Source organism: Cataglyphis hispanica, chromosome 6 (assembly GCF_021464435.1).
Source record: "Cataglyphis hispanica isolate Lineage 1 chromosome 6, ULB_Chis1_1.0, whole genome shotgun sequence".
NCBI classification, from domain to species: Eukaryota; Metazoa; Arthropoda; class Insecta; order Hymenoptera; family Formicidae; genus Cataglyphis; species Cataglyphis hispanica.
This window is the reverse complement of record NC_065959.1, coordinates 2989459-3013360: the sequence shown is the minus strand read 5'-3', so window position 1 is coordinate 3013360 and position 23902 is coordinate 2989459. Positions and strand designations below refer to the sequence as shown.

At 28.7% G+C, this 23902-nt stretch overlaps 3 protein-coding genes across 6 annotated transcripts in view; 1 reads left to right on the top strand and 2 right to left on the bottom strand.

The window, feature by feature from the left end:
* Positions 1-21891, top strand: part of LOC126850370 (complexin) — a 117737-nt gene extending 95846 nt beyond the window's left edge. For all 3 annotated transcript variants that reach the window (XM_050593278.1, XM_050593280.1, XM_050593281.1), the window contains 3 exons: positions 13463-13626; positions 20124-20253; positions 21297-21891. In XM_050593278.1, coding sequence (XP_050449235.1) covers positions 13463-13626; positions 20124-20253; positions 21297-21370 — 368 coding nt within the window. In that variant the 3' untranslated portion in view covers positions 21371-21891. The remainder of the gene's footprint in view (positions 1-13462; positions 13627-20123; positions 20254-21296) is intronic.
* LOC126850360 (transmembrane emp24 domain-containing protein eca) overlaps positions 1-23902 on the bottom strand; it is a 186696-nt gene that overhangs the window by 100125 nt on the left and 62669 nt on the right. The gene's annotated exons all lie outside the window — the stretch shown is intronic.
* Positions 1-23902, bottom strand: part of LOC126850286 (uncharacterized) — a 163677-nt gene that overhangs the window by 112241 nt on the left and 27534 nt on the right. The window lies entirely within an intron of this gene.

Sequence of the window (23902 nt, the reverse complement as noted above, 5' to 3'; positions counted from 1 at the left end):
TTAGAGATTCCAATGATGATTTATGATTTTACTTATTTGCTATTGAACCAGGATGTAATAAAAATAAAATAAAAAATTAAGAAACAATAAAAAAGAAAAAAGGAGAGAAAGTAAAATTGTCAATTGAAATTGCTCTTTTAAAAAACCAATTCCAAATAATTTCAAGATTATATGCTTTTGAGATGTCTCACGTTCCCTCGATATTTTAAAAATGTAATAGAACGGTCACGCTCTAAGCATTCTATTCAAGGTAAACGAAATGTCGAAGATGGAAATGTCGAAGTAAAAGGGTGACTGATTGCAGCACGCGCTGTACGAATACGAAACTAATAATATTCTCGCAAATGATCTTGTTGTTTAATCGAGCATCAAAGTATCAATCTCCACTGGAAAAAAGAAAACTTGTAACGTTTAGTGAGAACAATTTCTCTCGATCCGACAAAACATCTTCCGCATAAAAAATGACATGTGATATATGTATTATATATTATGTCAAATTAAGAATTAAAAAAGATTAGATTTCATGTCTAAATTTTATACATATAGAAATTCTAATATATAAATGTAAATAAATATATATATTTAAGTATAAATAAATAAACAGACAAAGGGAGAGAAAGAGAAAGAGATTCTAACATCAAAAATTAATATTCAACAATAAAAATTAGAAAATATTGAATATTGATACATCAACATGTTAAAATCGATTATAAATGTTTAAAAAATATTTAACTTTCTTTCTTTTTAGTGCCGTAGATTATTTTTATTAATAATACGTTATTATGACGATAACAATAAAACGTATTACGATAATCACAACGTTTATAAAGAAAAAACAGCGCGGACGTAATCTTATTTGGCACTTTACATTGCAGCAGTTTTCCATCTGCAAAAATTATTTAACATTGAACGCGACTGCATTATCGTTTTTGCTTTCTATCTCGAACAGAAAACTTTTCTATGCTGCTTTCGTGTACTTCGCTTTGTCTGCCAGGCGATAAAGTCCTGCCAAGAAAAGTAAAAAGAGAAAGGCAGTGAGAAAAGAGATAGAGTCCGTTGTGAATTTATTTCTGAATTGTCGAAGGAGTTTAGAAATAGTGTGGCTCTATTATTGCAGACGTAGCTTAGCGAACATATCATGATTAAATACATTTTTAACGCAACAAGAAAAACTTTTCTACTTATTTATATTATATGGTCATGAAGCAATCATTTGGCAAAATAATTTAACCAATAAATTTATTCTTTCGGTTTTTTTAATATTATTATTAAGAAAATTATTAACAAAATTTTTTAATATTATTATTAAGAAAAAATTGATTTCGTGTTAATAATTACCATAAATATCAATAACGCATTAACCTATACATAATTTTGACAATTCAACGATTATTTCAAGCTGTCAAATTTAATGCGTTATTATTAAAAAGAGTTGGATTTTTTTTTGTACATTTCCAGTTTATTTTTTTTATATTGAATTACTTGTCTCCTGCTGTGTTTTTTTTTTATTATCTCATCCTTTGTATTAATTACATCTCTTCCTTTTATAATAGTTATAATCATACAATTGTGATAAAATGTTTTAAAAATTGCATAAAATTAATATAAAATATAATAAAAAAGGAAAACGGGAGTTTAGAAATAAATTTTCATAACTTGCATATTTATATCAGGAGAATACAAATAATATTTTTTTAAAGTAAATATGTAAATAATTTGTTAGGTTTTCGGAATGTTTGATCAACTTCGCGAGTAACTGCATAATAAATAATATATCCTGCATACAATAACTTATCGTTCTTTCGAACTTTTAACTAAGAAGAGAATATGCATGTATGCATGTTCATGAAAGTCCAAGAAGAGAAGTCGATTGCATGAGCGAATCAATATGTTACTAGCCATAAATAACGCGTTGACAAAACAGTCCGACATCTTCCTACCTTTCTCTCGAAGCGGATAACACAATGTGCATGTTTACAGCGCTCGCGTTATAAATTATTGCGTTTCTGAAAAACAAAGGAAGCTACATTCTCTTCTATCCCTTCTCTCTTAACAAATATAAATAGTCGATAAAAACGATACTGACAAATTCCATATCTTTCATTATAAACAACTAAATTTCAATCTTTCGTTCATAAAGCTGAACTTGATTTGTCAAATAAATAAATCTGCAAATAATTAAATACCTCCGCGACTATATGGAAAAAATTTTCGAAATACTTTATCAATTTTGAAAGCCTGTATTTAAAAATGACACGTGCACTATTTAAAATATTGTTTCCCAAAATTCCTCAATTTTTAATTAAAATATTTTTTTATATTATTAATAATTATGGTGATATTATTGAAATATGACAGATTATTTTAATTTTTGCGAATCTATTGAAATATGACAGCATATATACGATTGTTGGCACGTACTTGTCAATATTATGAAATAAGATTACTGCTTAAAATATCACGATGTTTCTAAAACTAGCTTTTGAAAAGATTTCTTATCAAGAATTATTCAGAATTGTTGAAGAATATTTTTCATGGAAATATCATACATGGCTGTGACACGCCTTAGCCCTAAATGAAATACAATTGCGATGCAACGTGCAAAATTGCTGAACGAGTGTTCTTCGTTCTTCTCTCTTTTCGCTTATTCGACAAAGCATACTCAGCAATCTTACATACTCAGCAATCTGCCGCGGTGTGATGGGCTACCTATTACAATACTAACAACGAGTTATAACGCAAAACAGCCACGTATACAAATATCTGCACATGCGATCATACATCATTTGAAAATACTAAGAGAGAGAGAGAGAGAGAGAGAGAGAGAGAGAGAAAAGATTTGTTCATTCGTTTGTTCGTAGAAAAGAATTAAATGCTTTCGTGACTATATAGATATTTAAATATAAATACAACTCATTCGTTTTAAATAATTATTTATTTCAAAGTAGAACTCTCTCTCTCTCTTTCTTTCTCTCTCTCATTCTTCTTGCTTATAAATTTATTCTAGCAAAATTTCCTTTGTTAAATACTTTCTGAATGTTATACTTTTAAAATATATATAAATAATGTTTTTAACCAAAGCTTTTAATGTTTTTTTTTTTTTTTCAAAAAAACATTCAAAATTTTTAAAAAGATTAGTTAAAAATTTATCTTTTAATTTTTATGTTTAATTTTTATGAAGTGACCTGTGATTATTATTTAGTAGGAGTCAACGGTTTAATAAAATATTCAACGGTTTAATAAAATATTCAACGATTTAATAAAACGTCCGATGATTTAAATTAAAAAAAAGCTTTAAATCGTTTCGAAAATTGCAAATATCGTTGTTTGTGAATTCTTTTTTTTCAATGGTGTAAAACAATCTCTGAAATAATTCTAATCAAGAATTAATGTTCAATTGAAAGACATTATCTAATATTGCGTATTTTATAATATTTTCAGTTCCGTCTCAGTGACATATCGCAAGAAATAAAGAAATTTACGCATTTATAAGCTGAGAAAATTTTCATCATATATAAATATCTATGAATACGCTCTTTTATTTTTCTTTATTTTCATCAGACAGATTTCTTCATAAATTTCATAAGTGTAATAATTTTTGTGTTTAATAATTTTATAAATGTAAATCGTTCGTTTGTTAAATAAATCATTTTGTACAATTTAATTGCCGTAACGTTTCTCACGTTATGCGTTGTGAGTCAAGACAAAGGTCAAGTACTATGCGATAACTGCACAAAGCTGGTAGCCATTGAAATTCTCTTCTCCTTTTACTTCTCGAGACAATCACAATCGGCTCACGAAGCATAGATATCGCAGCTTGAAGCAGGCTGTCGTGCGACTCGACAATTTCGCGAAGTAACTCCAAACGTGCGATGAGAACTTGCTGTGATTTAACCGCGAGAGAAATTACGGAGAGAAATTACCTCTCCATTGTACAATCTAAAATGAGCCCGGATCAATGCACGCTATTACTATTAAAGAAATAATCAATAAAGTTATATAATCTTTGGATATGGGACACTTAATCGTAATAAACTTCTTATATAAAAAAAAAACAAAAATAAAAATATAAAAATAACTGCTAAGCATAAGATATGTGAATAGATAGTAATTGTGTGAATTTTTCTAAAAGATCAGCAAATAAATTAAAATCTCAGTTTTGAGATCTTTATTTTAAATTATTATTAATCTAATCTGTTTTTACATAATTATTATACTTTGATAAAAAAATTACAAAGAAATTATACTATGTTTTATTTTGCGTCTGATTCGTATTGATCTTTTTTTTCCTTTAATTCTTTTCTATTATATTTTTGAACTTATGCATATATTCAATATAGTTATTAATTTAGAAAAGAAACTACATTCGTATTAAATAAATACGAAAATAAATATGGAAATTAAATTGACATTTTACAGTGTCACATAGTGTTTGCAATTTTTTATCAAATTTGTATGAAAAAAATCTTTTTATAATCATTTAAAAACGTGTCCTCTTTAACATTTATTTAAACACGTGTGATCATTAATCTTAACAGCCGCGATAAATCTTTCACTAAGAATTTTTCTCAAAGAGAAATTCCGTCTATATCGTAACAAAAATTCTCTACGTCGGTAAATTGCGGAGAAAAAATTTTAATGAAGGAAAAGCTGAAGTCTCAGTAGCAAGAAATAGAAAAGGAAGAGAGAGAGAGAGAGAAAGAGAGAGGAAAGAGAGGATAGGACGGAAACGAGGGTGAAGGGAGAAAGATTAAGAGAGAAAGAGAGAGAAGGAGAATTTCTGGGTGATATTGAGAAGATTTACATACCGCTCAAGACCGGAACAATCAACTTCTAACACGAGAACCCTCGCTATCCTTCGCGACACTTCCACCACGGAAGAGAAGTACTAATACGACCATTCTAATCCGTACCGGAAATGAATAGCCAAGTACCAAGAATTGATTTTCGAGAACCTTTACTTATCGCATAACTTACCAAAAAATGATACGGGACGAAAAAAGCTAGTCTTATTTTAAAGTTAGTTTCAATAGTTAGAGAGAAAGAGATCATTATAACTTGTAAATTAGTCTTGAAATATCTAGTTTTATTAATCAATTTATTTAAATTGATCAAAAGTTAAATATTAAAAATTTCTTAATTAGTTTTAACTCTATTAAAATATTAATTTAATAAATATATAAAAAGTTTCCTATAATAGTCTTGAAATATCTAGTTTTATTAATCAATTTATTTAAATTGATCAAAAATTAAATATTAAAAATTTCTTAATTATTTTTAAACTCTATTAAAATATTAATTTAATAAATCCTATAAAAAGTTTTCTATAATATAAATTCCTTTTTTTTACTATGTTACAAATATTCAAATCAAAATATTAAGGTTGTCATATCTATTGTAATTAAAATTAATTGTAATTTGTAACTCGATGATCGAATCAAATTGTAACAACATGTTAAGTGATCGATGCTCACAATCGAACTCAATTGTATTGATAGAAAGCAAATTCTGCGATACAGTCAATTACGTCGGAGTAGCTTAATCAAGACTACTTGATTTAAGCTCATGGTAATGAGACGCTAGTTATGCTTACAAGTAGCATTACTAGCATAACTGGCTTACGAATAGAACACACAAATGTGTTAATGAATGAAAGTGTACTAAATTATTATATATTGAATGTTATATTCAGTTGTTCATATAGAGTTAATTGTACTCATACTTGTTACCGTTGTTATGATTATTATCGCTGATGCTATAGTTGTGTGTATACATAAGTTACAACTGTACATAAGCTGCAAATGTAAATATATTACATTTCTGTTATATCAAATATTACGTGTACTTGTCAAAAAACAAGAGAGAGATTACTCATATATTTTTTATTTAATAACAAAAATTAATTGTGGTTGTTTTCAGAGGTAGTTTTCTTCCAAATAACTCTGCGGATGATACTACCAGTGTTTGGAAAATATTGTATATTGTTCTTCGTAAGATTGGAATTTTGTTGATTTCGTTTTGTCGCAAACCATTCTTTTTTTATAACTTTTTGTAGTAACGTATTTTTATGTTCTTGAATGATTAAAAGCATAAAATCCAGATAGATATAAAAAAAAAAGTAGGAAGAATTATTTATTAGAAATACTATTTAATCGAGAAAAAGAAAATTATTAGAGAAATATTCAATTGTATCAATATTTAATAAAGTAACATTAAAGAAAAAAAAAAAATATATTGTGTGTAAAAAGGCAAAAGTTTTATCATAATATTTTATATACACACACGCACAAATAAAAATCTCAACAAGTTGTTTTATGAAAACAAAACATATAAAACAACGATTTATTTTAACACTTATTTTCCAATATTTTACTAATTAAAATATATTGAAAAATTTTGAATAGTATATATATATATATATATATATATATTTTTTTCTTTCTCCGTCTCTCTTAAAATGGCAACTTTTCACGCTTGAAAATCTCGAGAGGGACAATACGAATTTGCACCAATATAATCGTGTGAATGGGCTCGAATCCGGATTCAGATAGATTTGCATGCAAATCGGATCCCGCGAAAGGTAAAATCTGGAACCGGTCTTTTTTTGAGACTGCGGCCGATTTCGCGAATTATTTCGACGCGCCGGGATTGATACTATTCTGTTCTCTTTCTGTCACACTGTGCAATATCGGGAGGGAATGGGAGAATCGAAAGGGACGGAGTAGCGTTGTAGATTGATCTGCCGGGCAAATTGTCCAAACGTTTTTGCGTTCATGCATAAAACATAACACTCATTGTTGAATAATAATGCAAATAGACATCGCTGACTCGGCGAATGAAGAATTAATAGCGCTTTAAAATGTGTACTCAATATTTTACTCGCGACTCAATTATTTTGAAATTTCTCAAAAAGAAAAAAAAATACACAAATCACAACGCAGTCAAAGAGTGCGCAATCGTTGTTAAAAATATTCTACTTTTAACAAAATATTTAATATATAATAGGATATTAATAATAATATGTAAAATATTAAAGGAAAAGAATATGTCTGTAAACACACCCTTTAAACTACATTATTTTCAATATTTATAATTTTTAAAATATATAATACGCAATTGTGAAATTTTGTTACGTGACCAAAAAAAAAAAATATATAAAGTTCGATAAAAATATTAAACCTGTATAGAGTGATACCAGAGGATTGCAGTCGTTTACCTTACATTACTTGCACGCTAGGCAAAATATCCTTGAGCCGATGGTATATAAAATAGAGAGATACTATCGTAGCATACAACAAAACCGCATCTGTATCCAACCTACAAAACGCTTGCACGAAAGATATCAACAAACGAGAATACTTATATGCAATTATGAACCGCGTGCACCACGTTATCGAAACATTATGTATCTATGTCAAGGAAAGTATTTTTTTTAATATTCAAAGTCGGAAGTCGATATTTTATCGTCAATATAGGTGCTTTATTAATTTAATTAAGATAACTGAAAATTTTAAGAAAAAAATTACGATGAAACATTTATCGCGTTGCATATAAATTATGTATATATCAAGAATTAAAAGAATTATTCTGTGATTCTTACGCATTTTATAATTACTTTAAAGTCTTGTAAAATGTACGAAATATATTTTATATTAAATTTTCTCGATGCAGTATTGATCTAAAATAATAAATAAACTTGACTTTATGACTTATTATTATTATTATGCTAAATAAATAAAAGGAGATAAATATGAAATCATCATCATAATATGATTATATCATGAACAAAAAGATGCGAGTAAGAGAACGAGGGTAAACATTTTTATCAATTTTATCGATTAAAGCAAACATAATAATATTTTTCTCAGAGAAATAATTTCATCAAATTCAATTTATTTTTATTTATGCAGATGTCAGTTGGACACATTTATTTTTCTATGTCTATCGCATTAGTTTGTTTTTTTCTTTTGTAAAATAATAAATATTAATTTTTATAAAAATGTTTAAAACTCTGTTGCGAGAAAAAGGGTTGGAAACAGGTATGTGCTCATCTGATTAATTCTTGAATAATGATTTATTACGATGCTGAACATGATTTAAGGATATATGTCATATGTCAAAATATTGATAAAAATGTTGTTCTACTATTTTTACTGAGTATCTGCAAAATCTAAACGCAATTCTCTTAACAGTTCAAAAATTATTTAAGTTTAAAGTTAATAATAATTCTTATGGAAAATCGCGTAGCACTTATATTAAAAAAAAAAAAACTCTAATAAATAATTGTGCAAATCTTGATTTAGATTCACTTACTCGTTTAAAAGATATTTACTTAAAAATTGTAGAAAAAATATTATTTCTCTCTCTCTCTCTCTCTCTCTCTCTCTCTCTCTCTCTTTCTGCAAATTACTTTCTTTTCTTGCATGTGATTGCAGAGGGTATTCACAATACAAAAGTTTTTGTCATAAATTAAATTTTCTTTTACGACGACATTAAAAATTATATTATTTTGTGATATTTTATTTCTTTTTATAATCCAAATTTATTTATTTGATTTTTTAAACCGTAAGAAATATGTTATTTTTATTTTGACAATTTTTTATCATTATTGTACAATTAAAACACCTTAATTTAGAAGAATAGTCATTCAATTATATTCGATTCCTAAACATGACATTGATTTCTAGATTATAAGATCATAAGATTTCTTTTATTTTTATTTAGACTGTTGTCACATTTGTATGATATATTTATGTAACTATCATTTTTATGAAGTTGAAAATGACAGGATTTAATATGGATACAATAGCGGCAATCGAAAATTAATTCCAATTGTAAAATAAAAAATTCTGATAAATTCAGTTCTCATTATCGTATTATCGTTATGATCGATCGTACACGTGGGATACTTCGTATATAGAATTTCGTGCTCGCTATCCTCTCATCGAGAGAAACATTTGTATGCAAACGGATAATCCGTCCGTTTCAGATGGTTGTTCAATTTATTTATTTATTTTTTCTTTTTTTTTTTTTACTCAACCGATTGATGAAACAGCCAATACGTTCGTGGTCCAATGAGAAATGCGGACGAGGCGGACTGTATCTATACGACAATTCGTTTGAAATCTCTCAGTAAACTCGTTTCCTCAACATCTGCACGATGGTGATTGGACGGCGGATTGTTCGATGAAACGGCGTTAGTATCCAACTCGGGTGGGCGAATGAAATGAAGCGGGTTAGGAGGGTGGAAAAGTAAAGGGCTGAGACTTCCTCTTTCACGGCTTGTCCGCACCGAAATGAAGCGATTTTGTTCTTATAAAGGTCAATTAAAATGCAGATTCTATCAATCGCTTCGAATAAAGACAGACTTGACATGCATCGTAACTGAAACGCGCGCGATATAAAATTTACATCTCTTCAAAAAAGAGAAAATTTTAACGCGAAATTCTGAAACGTTGATGAAAAATGAAAGCCATGCTATAATTCCTTCTGATCTTTTTATAATCTATTTTTACATTATGCAATGTATACTTTTGATATAGTTAATGAATAAAATTTATCGTAATATATTATGATGAATAAATATTTGACAGATATAATCAAAAGTGTCACATTGTTACATGGAAAAAAAAAGAGATGTCAAATCATACCTTATGTACTCAAGGTATTTTCAAAACAAGAATTTCTTCTTTTTTTTTTCTGTATATTATTTGATGAATAAAATCCAACATAATGTTTAGATAACGTAAGAAGATATATTTCTGACGGATCTGTGCGAGATCGCATCTGCTCAATATTTCCTATGGATATCCCCCATAATGCGACGCATTTGTTTATCGCTCACAAGCGACGTTTTAATTTCCCGGTTATTTGTAATAGAGGTCGTTACGAATTTGTGCTGCGAGATGCAGATTCAATTAAATACCAATGACGATGCCGAGCAGAGCAGCGAATGTTCGTGACACTGGGCCGCAGGTGTTTCCAACGACCAGTCTCCGTGTTCGGAAATGGTATTTACTACTAGCGATTGGTTGGAAAATTCACTCGGACGCGCGTTACATGGGACGCGTTTCGTACAATCGCCATCGTACTTCTATTATTGATTATTCCGACCTTCCTTTAGAAGGAGTCGCTACTATTCCTGATAATGTACATTTCACATATTTTTTTTCAATTATTCCATATATTTTATTCAATTAATCCACGTTTTTGTACATTAATTGAAAAAAGTACATAGCAAAGATTGTGCGTCTGTGTGATATGTTGTATATAAAAATTTACAAGACTTTTTCAATGTGTTATTTTAACTTTACTTATATTTTTAAAACATAATGCGATTCTCCTGTTATATTAATTTATAAATTCACGAATAATACTTGCATATAGATAGTCGTTGTTCATAGTTTTTTAATATTGCACCTGTAACCTGTAAGATGCCAGATTCGAAGATACATGCAGAAATATCGACACACTTGCTAATTCCCACCAGAAACACGGTATTCGCGTCGATGGTTGTACCCACGCGATGTTGTCATACCATTAACCCTTATGGGATTACGGTTTACAACATATATATATATATATATATATATATATATATATATATATATATACTACATAGTCTAACTACTAAGTTTCTAGACGAAACAATTTATTCGAATACAAGCTTGTTCAAATTAATGTTATCTCTTTACGATCCTTTATTTATAGTCTTGTCGTTATTTATAGTCTTGTGTTCCAATTATATTTCTATTATTAGAGGAATATTTTCTTGGAATTCACTTTAAATTGCAATTTTTTTTTCAACTCAATAAATACTTATATGACTTGGAAGACGTAGCATTTTTTTATACAATTATATATATATTTTCATGAAATATTTTTCTACATTTTTAAAAGTTTATCTTTTCACAGTATGTTCTAATAAAAAATTTAACGGTGCTCTTTGAAAATATCACTTGATATTTTACACAGAGATATTTATTAAATAAAGAAAATTAAGTTAAATTTTATTTTTATTTTATCGGAATAAAACATTTTGACATATCGAGATACGAAGAAATTAACTTGTCATATGTATGTCAGATTTCCAATATTGTCAAATTCTGGAAAAATATGTTTACGATTATAGATTCTAGATATTTCATGTTAAAAATTCAAAAAAGTTGTTAAAATTATGGAACGCAATGAGACGTTAAGAGAAAACTTGAAATTGGTAAAAATTTTTGTTCCGTCCATTGTGATAAAAGTGGCCTGTACATTACCTCTGGCTAGCGACGTCATGAAATTCTCCGGATGACCACCGGAGAATTTCATTTTGTCAAATAAAACTTGTTCGTGGACAGTTTTGCCGGACATAGGAGTGAGTAGAAAAAACCGCAGGAATCCCGTTATTAATCTTTTTCAGAGACACGGAACGTGTTTTACGCGCAATTTTCAAATATGCTGAGTATTTTCGCCAGCTTCGCCGGCAAAATTCTAAAAATATTCAAATTTAACGCCTCTTTTTCCATTCTTCCTGAATTTATAAGTTAAAGATTTGGGGTATCACGAATTCCGTGAAGTAAAAAATAATTTTTTTAAAATATTAAAATTAATTTCCCGTATGCAACAACATGCGTTTAAAAGTTGGCGTTCAAAAAATGCTGCTGCGAGCTCGACCGTAGATGTTTACGAATTCATAATGTTTCCTTTGGATAATATTTTCATGTGACTTGAGAATTTATTCTCTTGAAAAACTTGAACGGATAAACTTTGTTTTCGAGACTCTCCCTGCTAAACCGAGACTTTGTTTTCGAAGCTTCTGTGTTAAACGTACAACTTTTCATCCTCGAGCTCACGTTTTGATGTGATTAGATTCGGAAATATAACTACCTCATAGATGCAAAACTCTTTTGAGCTTCTCAAAATTTTAAAAGCGATCTAGTTACCTTTCAATTATAATATTTTCCTTAAAATTGAAATATTAACTACTGGTCGCGAGTACCGGTCTATTTTTTAGATTAAAATTAGTGTTACAAATATTTTCCTATATATAAATATATATTTCTAACAAAATTTTAATGTTTTTTTAAATTTATAAATGCGTGCTATTTATTAACTTCATTATTAACTCTCATCTATAATTTTAATTTACTTTTCTTCAATTTATTTTATTTAAGTATACAATATTAAAGTATAATATTTTTAAAAAATGTTTCGCATCGAAGCAGATTATATAAAATAAAGTAAATACTTTTGTTAATGCCTTCAAAAGAGAGGAAAATTTTTCTAACGAGAAAAAACATGTGATTTTTTTAGGACTTGGATAAAATATGTAAATCCAATATATATTGTGCATGTAAAATGTATTGTACTTTATTGTAAATCAATAATTACTATATAATTATTAATTTGTATTATTCAATTGACGTTGTTGGTAATCTATTATTTGTAACTATTATGGTATTGTGTATGCTCTGTCACTAATTATTCTATCTGTGTATTTCATCGAATATTAGGGGTGTACTGTAGATCCGTTTATTTTTTCCTCCACTTCAAAGTCGGAGTTTTAGATGGGGATGAGTAGAGGAGGAACAAAATTAAAGCAGGAAGATAGATCGGACTTCAAAGTACCTTTGCAACCCGCGGAAAGTAGCGCAAATACGCGTGAGCATCAAGATAAAGAGAATAGGAGAGAAAGAGAAAAAGACGAATTAACGCCGGGATAGAGAAGTAGTATTAATTTTCTCCAAATGCGGAGATTCTGCCGCGTCATTATCCGCTTCTTTCGAAATCTTACCCTTTCCTTTGTCTATAACGTCCGTAGTAATTTAACAAATTTCATTAGTCAGAAGAGTCAAAAGAGACGGAATCTTTTACGTTAGATTCTAAACATTCACACGAAAAGTAAAAATTTTCAATTTTTGAGAAATTAAATATTTGTTTAAAACATATATTTTTGCAAAAACATGCGTTTCTTTCTATTAATCTAATAAGTTCGAAATGCAATAAAATACTTAATCAATCTCTCATCTTTATCATCTTTTCATTTTATGTGTTCGTTCGACAATAAATACGCATAAATAAGTATTTGCTAATTATTTATTTAATAAGATGTTTCTTATATCTGTAATGATGATATCACTCAATTAATTTACAAATTTTCGAATTTTACGAATTTTAAGGATTTTAAGACATTAATTTTTTTTAGTAATATAAAAAATTAATATTAAACACAAGGTTATTAGTATCATTGATATTGGTCTCTTAATCTCAGTAGCAAATTTTTTATCAATAGGTCTTTAAATCAAATTATATCTAGAAACCATTGATATGACAAGAAGCCTCCAAAAATCAAATTGCAGTTGAGAGTTTAAAAAAATTCGCTACTGTGCTTCTTACTAATTGTAATAGCATAGTTTGACACACTTGTAAAAAGATTTTACGTATAAATAAATGTCTTTTTTTCTTTATTTTATAGGAGCAGTAGGAGGAGAAGGCGGTGACGAGGATGACAAGGAGAAGGAAGAAGAAGCCGAGAGAGAGAGGCAGGAGGCTATTAGAGAGGCTGAGGAGCGAAGAAAGGAGAAACATCGTAAAATGGAAGAAGAACGGGAGAAGATGCGACAAGAGATCAGAGACAAGGTTAACAATAATATTATAGTAGTTTCGCTTTAGAAGTTTTTTAAGTCGCTTTACAGAAGAGAGTGATTAAGAGAGTATAATTTTTATAAATTTGTTTAAAATGTGTAGAAATGTATATATATATTTTTCTTTCTATATTATCTATCTATATTAATTTATTAATTTATTAATAGACATATAAAGAAATGAATTTAATTATTTTTCAAATCAACAATTTTTCAAGAGAAATTTTTAAAATAAAAACAAAGACATCAAACCAAACAAGAAACATATATATTTATATATATATACATATATATAATATATTTAGTGTTTCATTTACTTTTGCATTAATCTGATTGTAAGATTAATAAATTTACAATTGCTCTATTTAATTAATGTCTTTTGTAGCTATTCAAGATTCACTCTCTTCAATGAAAAATATTATTACATAAATGTCATAATTCTGAATTTTTTATTTCGTTAAAAAAAATCCATAATGTTTTTATTAATATATATATATATATATATATATATATATATATATATATATATATATATATATAAGAAGAGATAGCTCAGGAAACAGTGAGACTTTTCCACCATATTTTCTAATCTATTCTATATGTGTCCCTTTGTCTATTAACAATACACGTGTATGTATGTGTGTGTAACTTGTACATATTTTACGAGATGATATTCAATAGTTACAAAATTTAGTTTACAAAATTTTATCGAATATTGCTTTTTGTTCGGACGTGGTTTTGTTATTAGTTAGTATCAATTGAAAACTTTTCTGGTTAATTATAAGTAAATATTATTCCTGTTTTATATATGAATATTAGAGTGCAAATCTAAATATTGCTATGTATTTTTCTGCGTATTCCACAAGAGTCCTCGATTTCATCTGGGTCATGTCAGCCTCGTTGACTCTGTCCTGACAGGACAATACGTCAGGATTGATAATGGCGCGATCCAGCGTGCATTTTACATCTCTCTTTCTCTCTCCCTTTCTTTCTTTCCCTTTCTCTCTTCTAGCCCCTTCCCTCTTTTCATCCACACGTTTGTTTCCCGCAAAACTAGTGAATGCATTGGAAGTTTTTGCGAAATACCGTTGGCGTACATTGTTCTATCCTGATCAATGCGTCGACGGATTTTATTTTCGAAGTGATTCATTCTGATTGCTTTGTCCTCGAGGAAAATGTCAAGTGGATCAACTGATCTCGGATCAGCACTAATAGAAATTCAAAAATTATTAACACTTCATCATATTTATTAATAATTTTATATTATTGTAATATTAAATAAAAAAAAATACATTAAATTATTTTTTTATCACTATTCGTGTAGTTGCATTTTTATATTATAATAAATATAAAAAAATTTCAAAAAATGATCGCAAAATAGAAAGGATTGATTAACATCTTCCTTCACTTGACATTTGTCCAATCAGGTTTGGTGACGTTGAACTTTGCGTGACGTTTATTGGAGTGGAAATGCGATTATCTCGCACGTAAACAGGAAATGATATCGTTGAAGGTACTAAACGCGTAATTCGACGTTGTCGGATGCAGTTTAATGATTTGTGTGCGTGCACGCGTGCAGGTATATGTGCACGCGTGTGTGGGCCATACTGACCGCACTGCTGCAGTTGTAATTCTACATGCGGAAATGGTCGCCGAGTGGTCGAATGTTGTAACTATTATCGCGGCATTATAACGAACCGAATATAGATATCTTGCATTAACTAGATCACTAAATTGACAATATGCTTCAACGAAATTAGATTTAATAATTCAAGAATTAGAATTCTAAATCCCTGTTTCTCCCATTTGCTCTCTCCCTCTCTCCCTTTCCTTCTTTCTTTCTTTTTTTCTCTCTGACATGAAATAAAACGTAAAACATTTTGCACAAAATGTGCAAAAAATTTAAAAATTTGGAGAAATAAAAATACTAAATCGACAGTTATTTCGGGATTAAAAATTTGATTTAATGGAGGAATTTATTGCTAAGTTTGAGCAAATGTTAAAGAAGCCATTAAAATTGTAAGTATAAAATAATACTCATAAAAAGTTCAGTTGAAAGTTGGACAGATGTAATAACGAAGAAATGGAGTTTCAGCAGCTTCATTATTCCGTAAAATCCGGATAAGAAACGACGATATTCCTCGGATTTTTCATCCTTCTGCGGTTTCATACGTAAAGCAAGAAGATTTCGACAGAATATAATTAACACTAATGGCTTCTTCATCATAAGCGAAGGAACTACCTTCAAATCCTTCTTTTCCTCGTCAGTGGAAACGTGATTCTTTGAAAACGGGCGGAAAAATTGAGACGCGAGAGCCGTGATCTCTCATGAGAATAGAGCATACACTATTTCTGTGTGGTAGTGGAAGAGGCTTTTCGCATGGTAATCGCATTGGGTCAGATCAAATCTGATTTCCTATCTCGACTAATGAACGAAGTGGGACTTTGTTATAGAAAAGTCCCTGTGCAATTAAAAAATATTCTTTTTTACTTTATTTAGAAATAATGTCGAGAACTCATCGTGGAAAAAGTAACAGCGGTTTAACTGTGGCCATATGTATTTTATATATATATATATATATATATATATATATCATACATATATATTTTTCTTATTATTTTATACATTTTGTTTTTTTATTTTATATTGCATTATACATATACGTATAAATGGCATTTTATTGTATACAGTTTTGTATTAGTGTAAATATTACTATATATCACAAAGCTACGTATCAGTATAAACTAAATCCGATTAAGATTCACAGAGCGCATTTATACCCGTAATGTGCAATTGCTATACATTTCTATCGACGGGAAACTGATAACCAATCAGTTCGTAAAATTTTTGAAAAAAACAATTAAAATAATTAGCTTGCAGAATGTAAGTAAATCCTTAAAAAAACATATTAAATTAAACATTGAATATATCTTTTTTTATATTAAAAATAATTAAAAATAATTAAAATATTTAAAAATCGACAAATATAAATATAATATTCAATAAATATATATATTTTCATTAAAAAAATCACACTAAAAAAAGAATCTAAGATAATGTAAAAGTAAGGAAATCGAGAAAAATTACAATAAAGCATATCATGAATTTAGAAGAATTGTTGATTAAAATCATTTCTATGCAATATGTATATATTATCATTGTATGTTAATTGAGAAAAATTTCCTTAAAAATCGAATTTTGGTTAATGCGAAAAAGTAAGAATAAATAAGAGAAAAAGGGAGATTTCTTGAAAATACATCTGAAATTTCACCTATGGACTTAATATCGCACATGAAGAAAATATTACCCAGTATTACATCTGATACTTTATTTCCGCCTCCTCTCCCCCTTCTCAATCATTCTGTTCTTGGTCTTTGGTGGTATATTGACGAAAAATTGTTGAAGAAACGACATTATTGCACATTGTCGTGATAAATTCCTCTCCCGATATCATCGTTCTTGTCACAACAGTATTCGATTCTATTATATATATATATATTTTATCACATCGTTGTATCATCGTTCGCTTCCTGTCTACAGCTTCTTTTGTCATTCCGTAATCATTTCTTTCACATTTTTCTTTCTTTTTCTTTCGGTTATTATAATACTATAATAATAATTCATATAAAATTTAATAATTATAAGAATTAATGTTAATAATGAATAACATTAATAGTATTAATTTTTATATCGCAATTAACATCTAGATTGATTATTTCTATTAATTATCTTAATGAATGATCTTCGAGGGAAGAAGCATCCAACGGGACAACGGAGGTGTGAAGAAAAAGAAACGGCGAGGAAGCGAAATGGGAAGAGAGAAGATTGAACTTAACTGGGGTCAAATTGACTCTAGTAGGGAGTCCCTGCATTCAATATGGCGACTTCCTAATAGAGTCAGGCTGACTCCTTTTAAGACGTTCACCAGATGAGGAACCGTCTCGCGGAAGTACTTAAAAGCGTGCGCTTTTAACGAAGTTAAGACCACTTAATTTACAAAGCGTTAGTTAATTTAATGATACTGAGATGAAAGTGTCGCGGGCGATCCACATCAGCAGGTTTATGGAAAACAGTGAGACATTGTAATGATCGCATGTGTGATTGATGTGGATTGATTGAGTCTGTGTTACGTGATATAAATTATAATTAGCACAAATTATATCAAAGAAATGTGAAATCTTAAAATTTATATCATCTATATCTAACGAGAAAAAAATATTATTTAAAAATAATATTTAAAAATAATATTTTTTTTATATCTTTCACCGAATGATGTGTAATTTAATAATTAATTTTATACATATTGGCAAATGAAAAATCTAATTATTATAAAGATAGATACTGCAGAGGAGTATTAATCATAACGCGATACATGTTCTTCAAAGTCTTCTATAATTCCAAATCCCGACAGAGATCTCAGATTCCAATTTCCTGTCATGGCGATAAAATGACACCGTATCAAATATACTCTATTTATAGCACAAAATTTATGATGCACACAGGGAGCATCGAATACTTTCCCCGTTTCTCCATCCAATTTCTTTTCTCAATTTTTTGCCTACTAATAATGCAAATTAATAAATGTTTTTATATATAAATATGTAATGAATAATCATAGATATTTCAATATTTCACCACATTTCAAAGATTTTGTTCAAATTCAAAATTCACCCAATTGCTTAAATTTTCACAAAAATATAAAATTATTAAAATTTAAAAAATTTGATAAGATAAAAAATTATTTAGTTATTAAAAGATTATCTATCAGATTATCTAATAATCTTAGTAATAGTCAACAGAAGGCAGAGAGGACTCTCTTACGCGATCGAAGAATTACATAAGAGTGAAATGCATCGAAATGAGAATCGCTTGAAAAGACGCAGGTCTCAATAATGTCGCAGTGCGACTCACTTTGCGGGCTTCATTAGGAAGACTATATAGTTACTGTATAATACTACTGAAATAATCAAGCAATGGAAAAGAATGATTTATTCATCATTATCAATAGTTATAATTATTGTACGTCTATGATTGAAAATTTTACATGTCTAAAGAAAAAAAAAGTTCTAAAACGCATTAAATATCACCTCCCCTTTCCCATTACTATTTTGAGCACATATTGATCTTTAGTACTTTCTCCATTTTTGATTATGTATTTATCGCGTTTTTTTTAATTTTTTATTTTACCTATCCGATTTATTTTCAAATAGTTTGTGTGAAGATATGTCAGTCAGGAAAACCACATGATAAATCACTCTACATACATGTATGTGTGTGTGTACACACACATAAATATCCTCGTACACACACACACACACACACACATATAAATAACCATAATCCGACGTGTGATGTTCTCATAATTTCGAACATGAATGGGCAGAAGTGCAGACATAGACATAGGAGAACGCACGGACATGTCGCATATGTTCGGGGGACATTAATTTACGTCAGGATCAGAACATCAGATTTGAAGCTGCCGTGAGAAACGGTGCTCGTTTATCCTTGCTCTATCTCCTCGACGCAGTGCGGCATGTACATTGAAATTGAGAGTGAAATGAATGAAAGTGAGCGCTTGTTTGTGATCTATTTAACATGATCGACCAACTAATATCGTATAATCAAAATGGAATTTGCTTGCAAAATAGAATATATATTTGAATAATGTTTCTATTTTTAGAAGTTTATATAAAAGCTGTCTTTTTAAATCGAATAATACAGATATAATTTATTTCTCCCCCAAAAAGACTCATTTAAATAGAACAAAGACATTCAGAAAGTCGATTGTGCATTATTATTCGTTGCAAAACAAATCATTTACTAAAAAGCACTAATAATTAATGAGGCCTTGGTCAGTGCTTATAATCACGCGCATATTTCACAGACAATGATAATACCTACGTACATATAAGGCGTATACATACATGCCATGGCACATAATTGTACGACTAATGTCATGTCCGGCTTGCATCGCAATAGAGCTTATTGTTTGTCGCCAGAATACAAGTGCCAATAATATATATGAGGATAATTTGTTAGAATACAAAATGCCAATAATATATATTAGACGATAGTTTGATATAAATAGTAATTATCAGATAATGTAGAGAGGGAATATATAATTTATTTTATTTATTAAAATAAAAAATCAAATTAAATAATATTATATGTGTCAATAGTGTAATTAATAGGATAAATAGTTTACAAAATTTTTTATTTGTTTCTTGTCATTTACATATAATGGATATGTTGAATTACTCCAATAGTTTCAAAAGAGAAATGTATTATAAAATATATTGAGAGAGTAATATATATATTATTTTTTATTTTCTTACTCTTTATTAGTTCTTGGCATTTTGAATTTATCTAACAAAGTAATCTTGTAACACAAACTATAACATATAATAAATTATATGATAATTACTTGAACACTTTTAAAATACCGATTAAAATTTTATCATCTCTCTTGATATTATCTTTTTCGTTTACAGTATAACATAAAAAAGCGGGAAGAGGTACAGGAGATGCCACAAGAAGAGCCTAATCCTCTGATGCGAAAGAAGAAAACGCCGGAAGAACTAGCGGCGGAGGCCGAGGCCGAGGATGAAGACGAATTCACCAGTACGTAATGTTCATAATTTCATATTTCAATATATTTAATAAAACTACTTTAATAAACCAAATTAAAGATCGTTTAAACTAAGAAAATATAAAAATATTATGTTAGTTTTTCAATCCTTAATAAGTCTTTTTTCAAAGTTTTTGTTTTTAAAACAAAACCGCATATAAAAGAAAATTAATTCTAAAATTTTAACTATTTCTTTTTTTATGAAAAATTACCTCTAGCTCTGGTACTTGTATATTATAATTACGTAATCATCTGCATAGTAAAGTTTACTTAAAAATTAACGCAAAGTAAAGAAGAATACCAAGAATGCCACAAATTTCTACTTTTTCTCTTTGAAAAGAAATTGACTTAACATATTTGAGAAACATTTAATTATATTAAAAGAAAGCGTTTCGCGCGTTTTTCAATTTAAATTAAAAATTACATGCTTTTTAGAGTCTATAAAACTGCAACTATGTCAACCTATTGATTTTCTACGCATATCTGGTGCGCAGTTTTCTCCATAAAAATAAAACTTGTTCTAATTTTGCAAAGTCAACACTACAACTATTTTCTAAATAATTATTTATGTGCTAGAGAATTTTGAATTATTTTCGTTAATTATCTATTTTTGTTAATTATCTTTTATAGAGAGAATGCTTAATTCTAACAAATTGTAAAATTTGAGAAAAATAATTTTTTTTATATAACTGCTTTTTTATTATTTTCTAAACATGTAACAATATTGTCAAATGTAAAATATACGTGATACATGTTTTTATTTTTTTTATAAAGATTAAATTGCGAGTGGAAAGAACTATAATCAATGAAATCAATAATGCAGATTTTCCGACGTAGATTTTCTGTCTCTTAAAATATAATTCTTTTTTTTCTCTTCTTCCCTCTGTCTTTCTTTTTTATATTTTTGATAAACAAAATTCCATCTTGATAAAAATTTTTATCAACTTTTTACATCTTATTCTCGTTGTTTTTCTGATCAAGTTTTTATTATAAATATTTCATTAAGTATGTATTTTTCTCATTTTAATTGTTTCAGAATTGAGAAATACGATAGAAACACAGGTGAACGAGCTCAAATCGCAAATCGAAAGTAAGTGTAGCCTCCAATGAGCCTATCATATCGCGCGGTTTGCGAGAAAGATGACGACGATGCCGTACGTCGTCGTCGGAATCGCGTCCGTCTGTCATCCCCTGCTGCCCAAAGGAATAAAAAAGAGAGTGATAACAAAAAATATGCAGCGAGAAAGAGAAACGATATGCGGAGTAGTCATCAGCATTGGGCACATCGCCGTGTCGACCAATCGTAAATTGATTCCAGATCCAGCAATCGATTAATCGAGTAGTAGTTTAAAGCAAAATGAACGAGGACGATTCATTTCCCACGGATTTTCAGGAGATTCCTAAAGGATTTTTCATGGCCGTCATGTTTGGATGCTACTTTAGAAATCGGAAGTGATTCTTTTGAGAATTCGATCTTACGTGAAAATTGAGATTAAAAATAATCGAGAGGGAGAAAAATTATTATTTTCGCAGACGGAATAAGTTTCTCTCTCACACGTATATAAAAAAAAAACTCAAAAGTTATAAAATATTAAAAATTTTAGTAAATTTTTACTAAAGCTAAAAAAAAATTGAAACTGAAAGAAGCTTAAAGGGATATTGGTAACTAGAAAAAACAATTACTAACTAAAAATACAAAACTAAAACTTAAGGAAGAATTCAATGCTGGAGAAAGAAAGCTTCAAGAAATCTAACACGAGAAAGTACAGATACCAATAGAATTTAAAACAAATTATCAATTAAAAACGCAAAATGAAATCTTATAAAATAACCTTAAGTAAATAACAATTATAAATACCTGAACAAAGATGTTAACCAAATAGTCGAGTTAACTGCTGTCGTATTTATACAGTATAGAGTCGTATTTATACAGATAGAAAAAAATCCGGAAGAAATCTTTATATATAAATCAACAGAATGGTAAAGAATAGGATTGGAAAGTACTGTTAAGAAAATATCAAGATTAATTCTCTCCCAAATGAACGACTATAAATTTTAATCCAAAATCTACATATAAAATAAGGATGGGCATAAAAAAATTCTCAATGAATATCCTGATATTCCCATGTATAGTGCAACGAAGAGACACAAACATTGACGACATTGAAGAAAAATGAAGTAAAAAAAAAAAAAAAAATCATTGGAGAAAAATCGACACTATCGATGATTGTCGCCTTGAAGAAGCACAGAATGTGAGAGATATGTTTTTCTTGAAAGATATGAAGAAGAGAAGATTGCATAACCTAATAGTGTCAAAGGAATAAGAAATCTAAAAATCTAATCTCATCCGATTCAAAAGCAAACCGCGTGGCAAATATGAAAAAAAAAAACTTCCAGAAGAGAACGAGAGCAGATATGATCGAAATATTGTGATGGAAAAATTCAGAAGACAAGAGTGATATAAATAATGATGAAGAGAGAAAGAGAGAGAATGCTGGCTCGACCAGAGTGTGAGTTTTTTATGTAATTGTTGCAGTTAAAATAAAGTGCGAAATGACGTTGTTTTATATAGGATAATTAGGTGTTCTGTAGAATGTGTTTAGTCGTAGTATGTAGCTTACAACACGACTTAATTATCTGGTATGACAAGAGTGAAGTATCCAAATGTAGATACTGAGTTATTTTCTATTTATAGTTCGTCTAGATATTATACAGAGAATTTATTACAGAGAATTTTTGGCGCCATTTGGTGGTGTTTTGAAAATCAATCATTGATTATTGCGGGAGTTAATGAGAAATTTATTGTTTAATTATTATCGATAAATATTAATGTTTTTTTTTTCTCTCTAGATATTTTATAGAATATCTAGTTATTCTATGATCTAAGATCGATTCAAGTTCATACACTACGAACGTTTCAGACATGTTAATTGATTTTCGAAAAAAAAAAAAATCGCGATATTACGTTCTATAGGGAAAATCAAACGAATAAGAGTCTCGTAACAAAACATCTCTGGCACAAAATATTTTTGAAATTTTTTCGAAAATTTTTTGGAGGATTGAGACTTCTTAAATTTCTGACAACCAATAACGTTTGATGCAAATATATTCGATAAATTCTCGTGCAAAAACATCAAATGACATCTTTAAGATCTTGCTGCAGTTGCTGGACTACTATCGGACATAGAATTGAATATTTGAATATAAACTTCTCTATTAGATTGTCAATTAACAGCTCAAACGTACTCGTCATACAAAAACTGTACCACTACACATATACAGTTTCAATTAATTATCTCTAATTTATCCGCTGTCTCTTTTTCTGATATTTATAAACTCTTCTTATTTAAACAGTAATTGTCTCAGTTTTAGACTATAAAACGATGGCTTTCTAGCTTTATACTTCATTTCCATTATGAGGTTAAAAAACAAGATATAATAATAACAAAGTTTGACCAAAAATTCAAAATCAATATCAAAATATGATACTAATTATATATGATAAAAAAATGTCAAACTAAAATCTGTAAAGTTAATATTAAAAAAATCTAATCATAACTTTTTAATTATATCACTGATGCCAATGTTAGTAACTATATTAACTTTTCGTATATTCGGTATCTTATTAATTATTCATTGCGT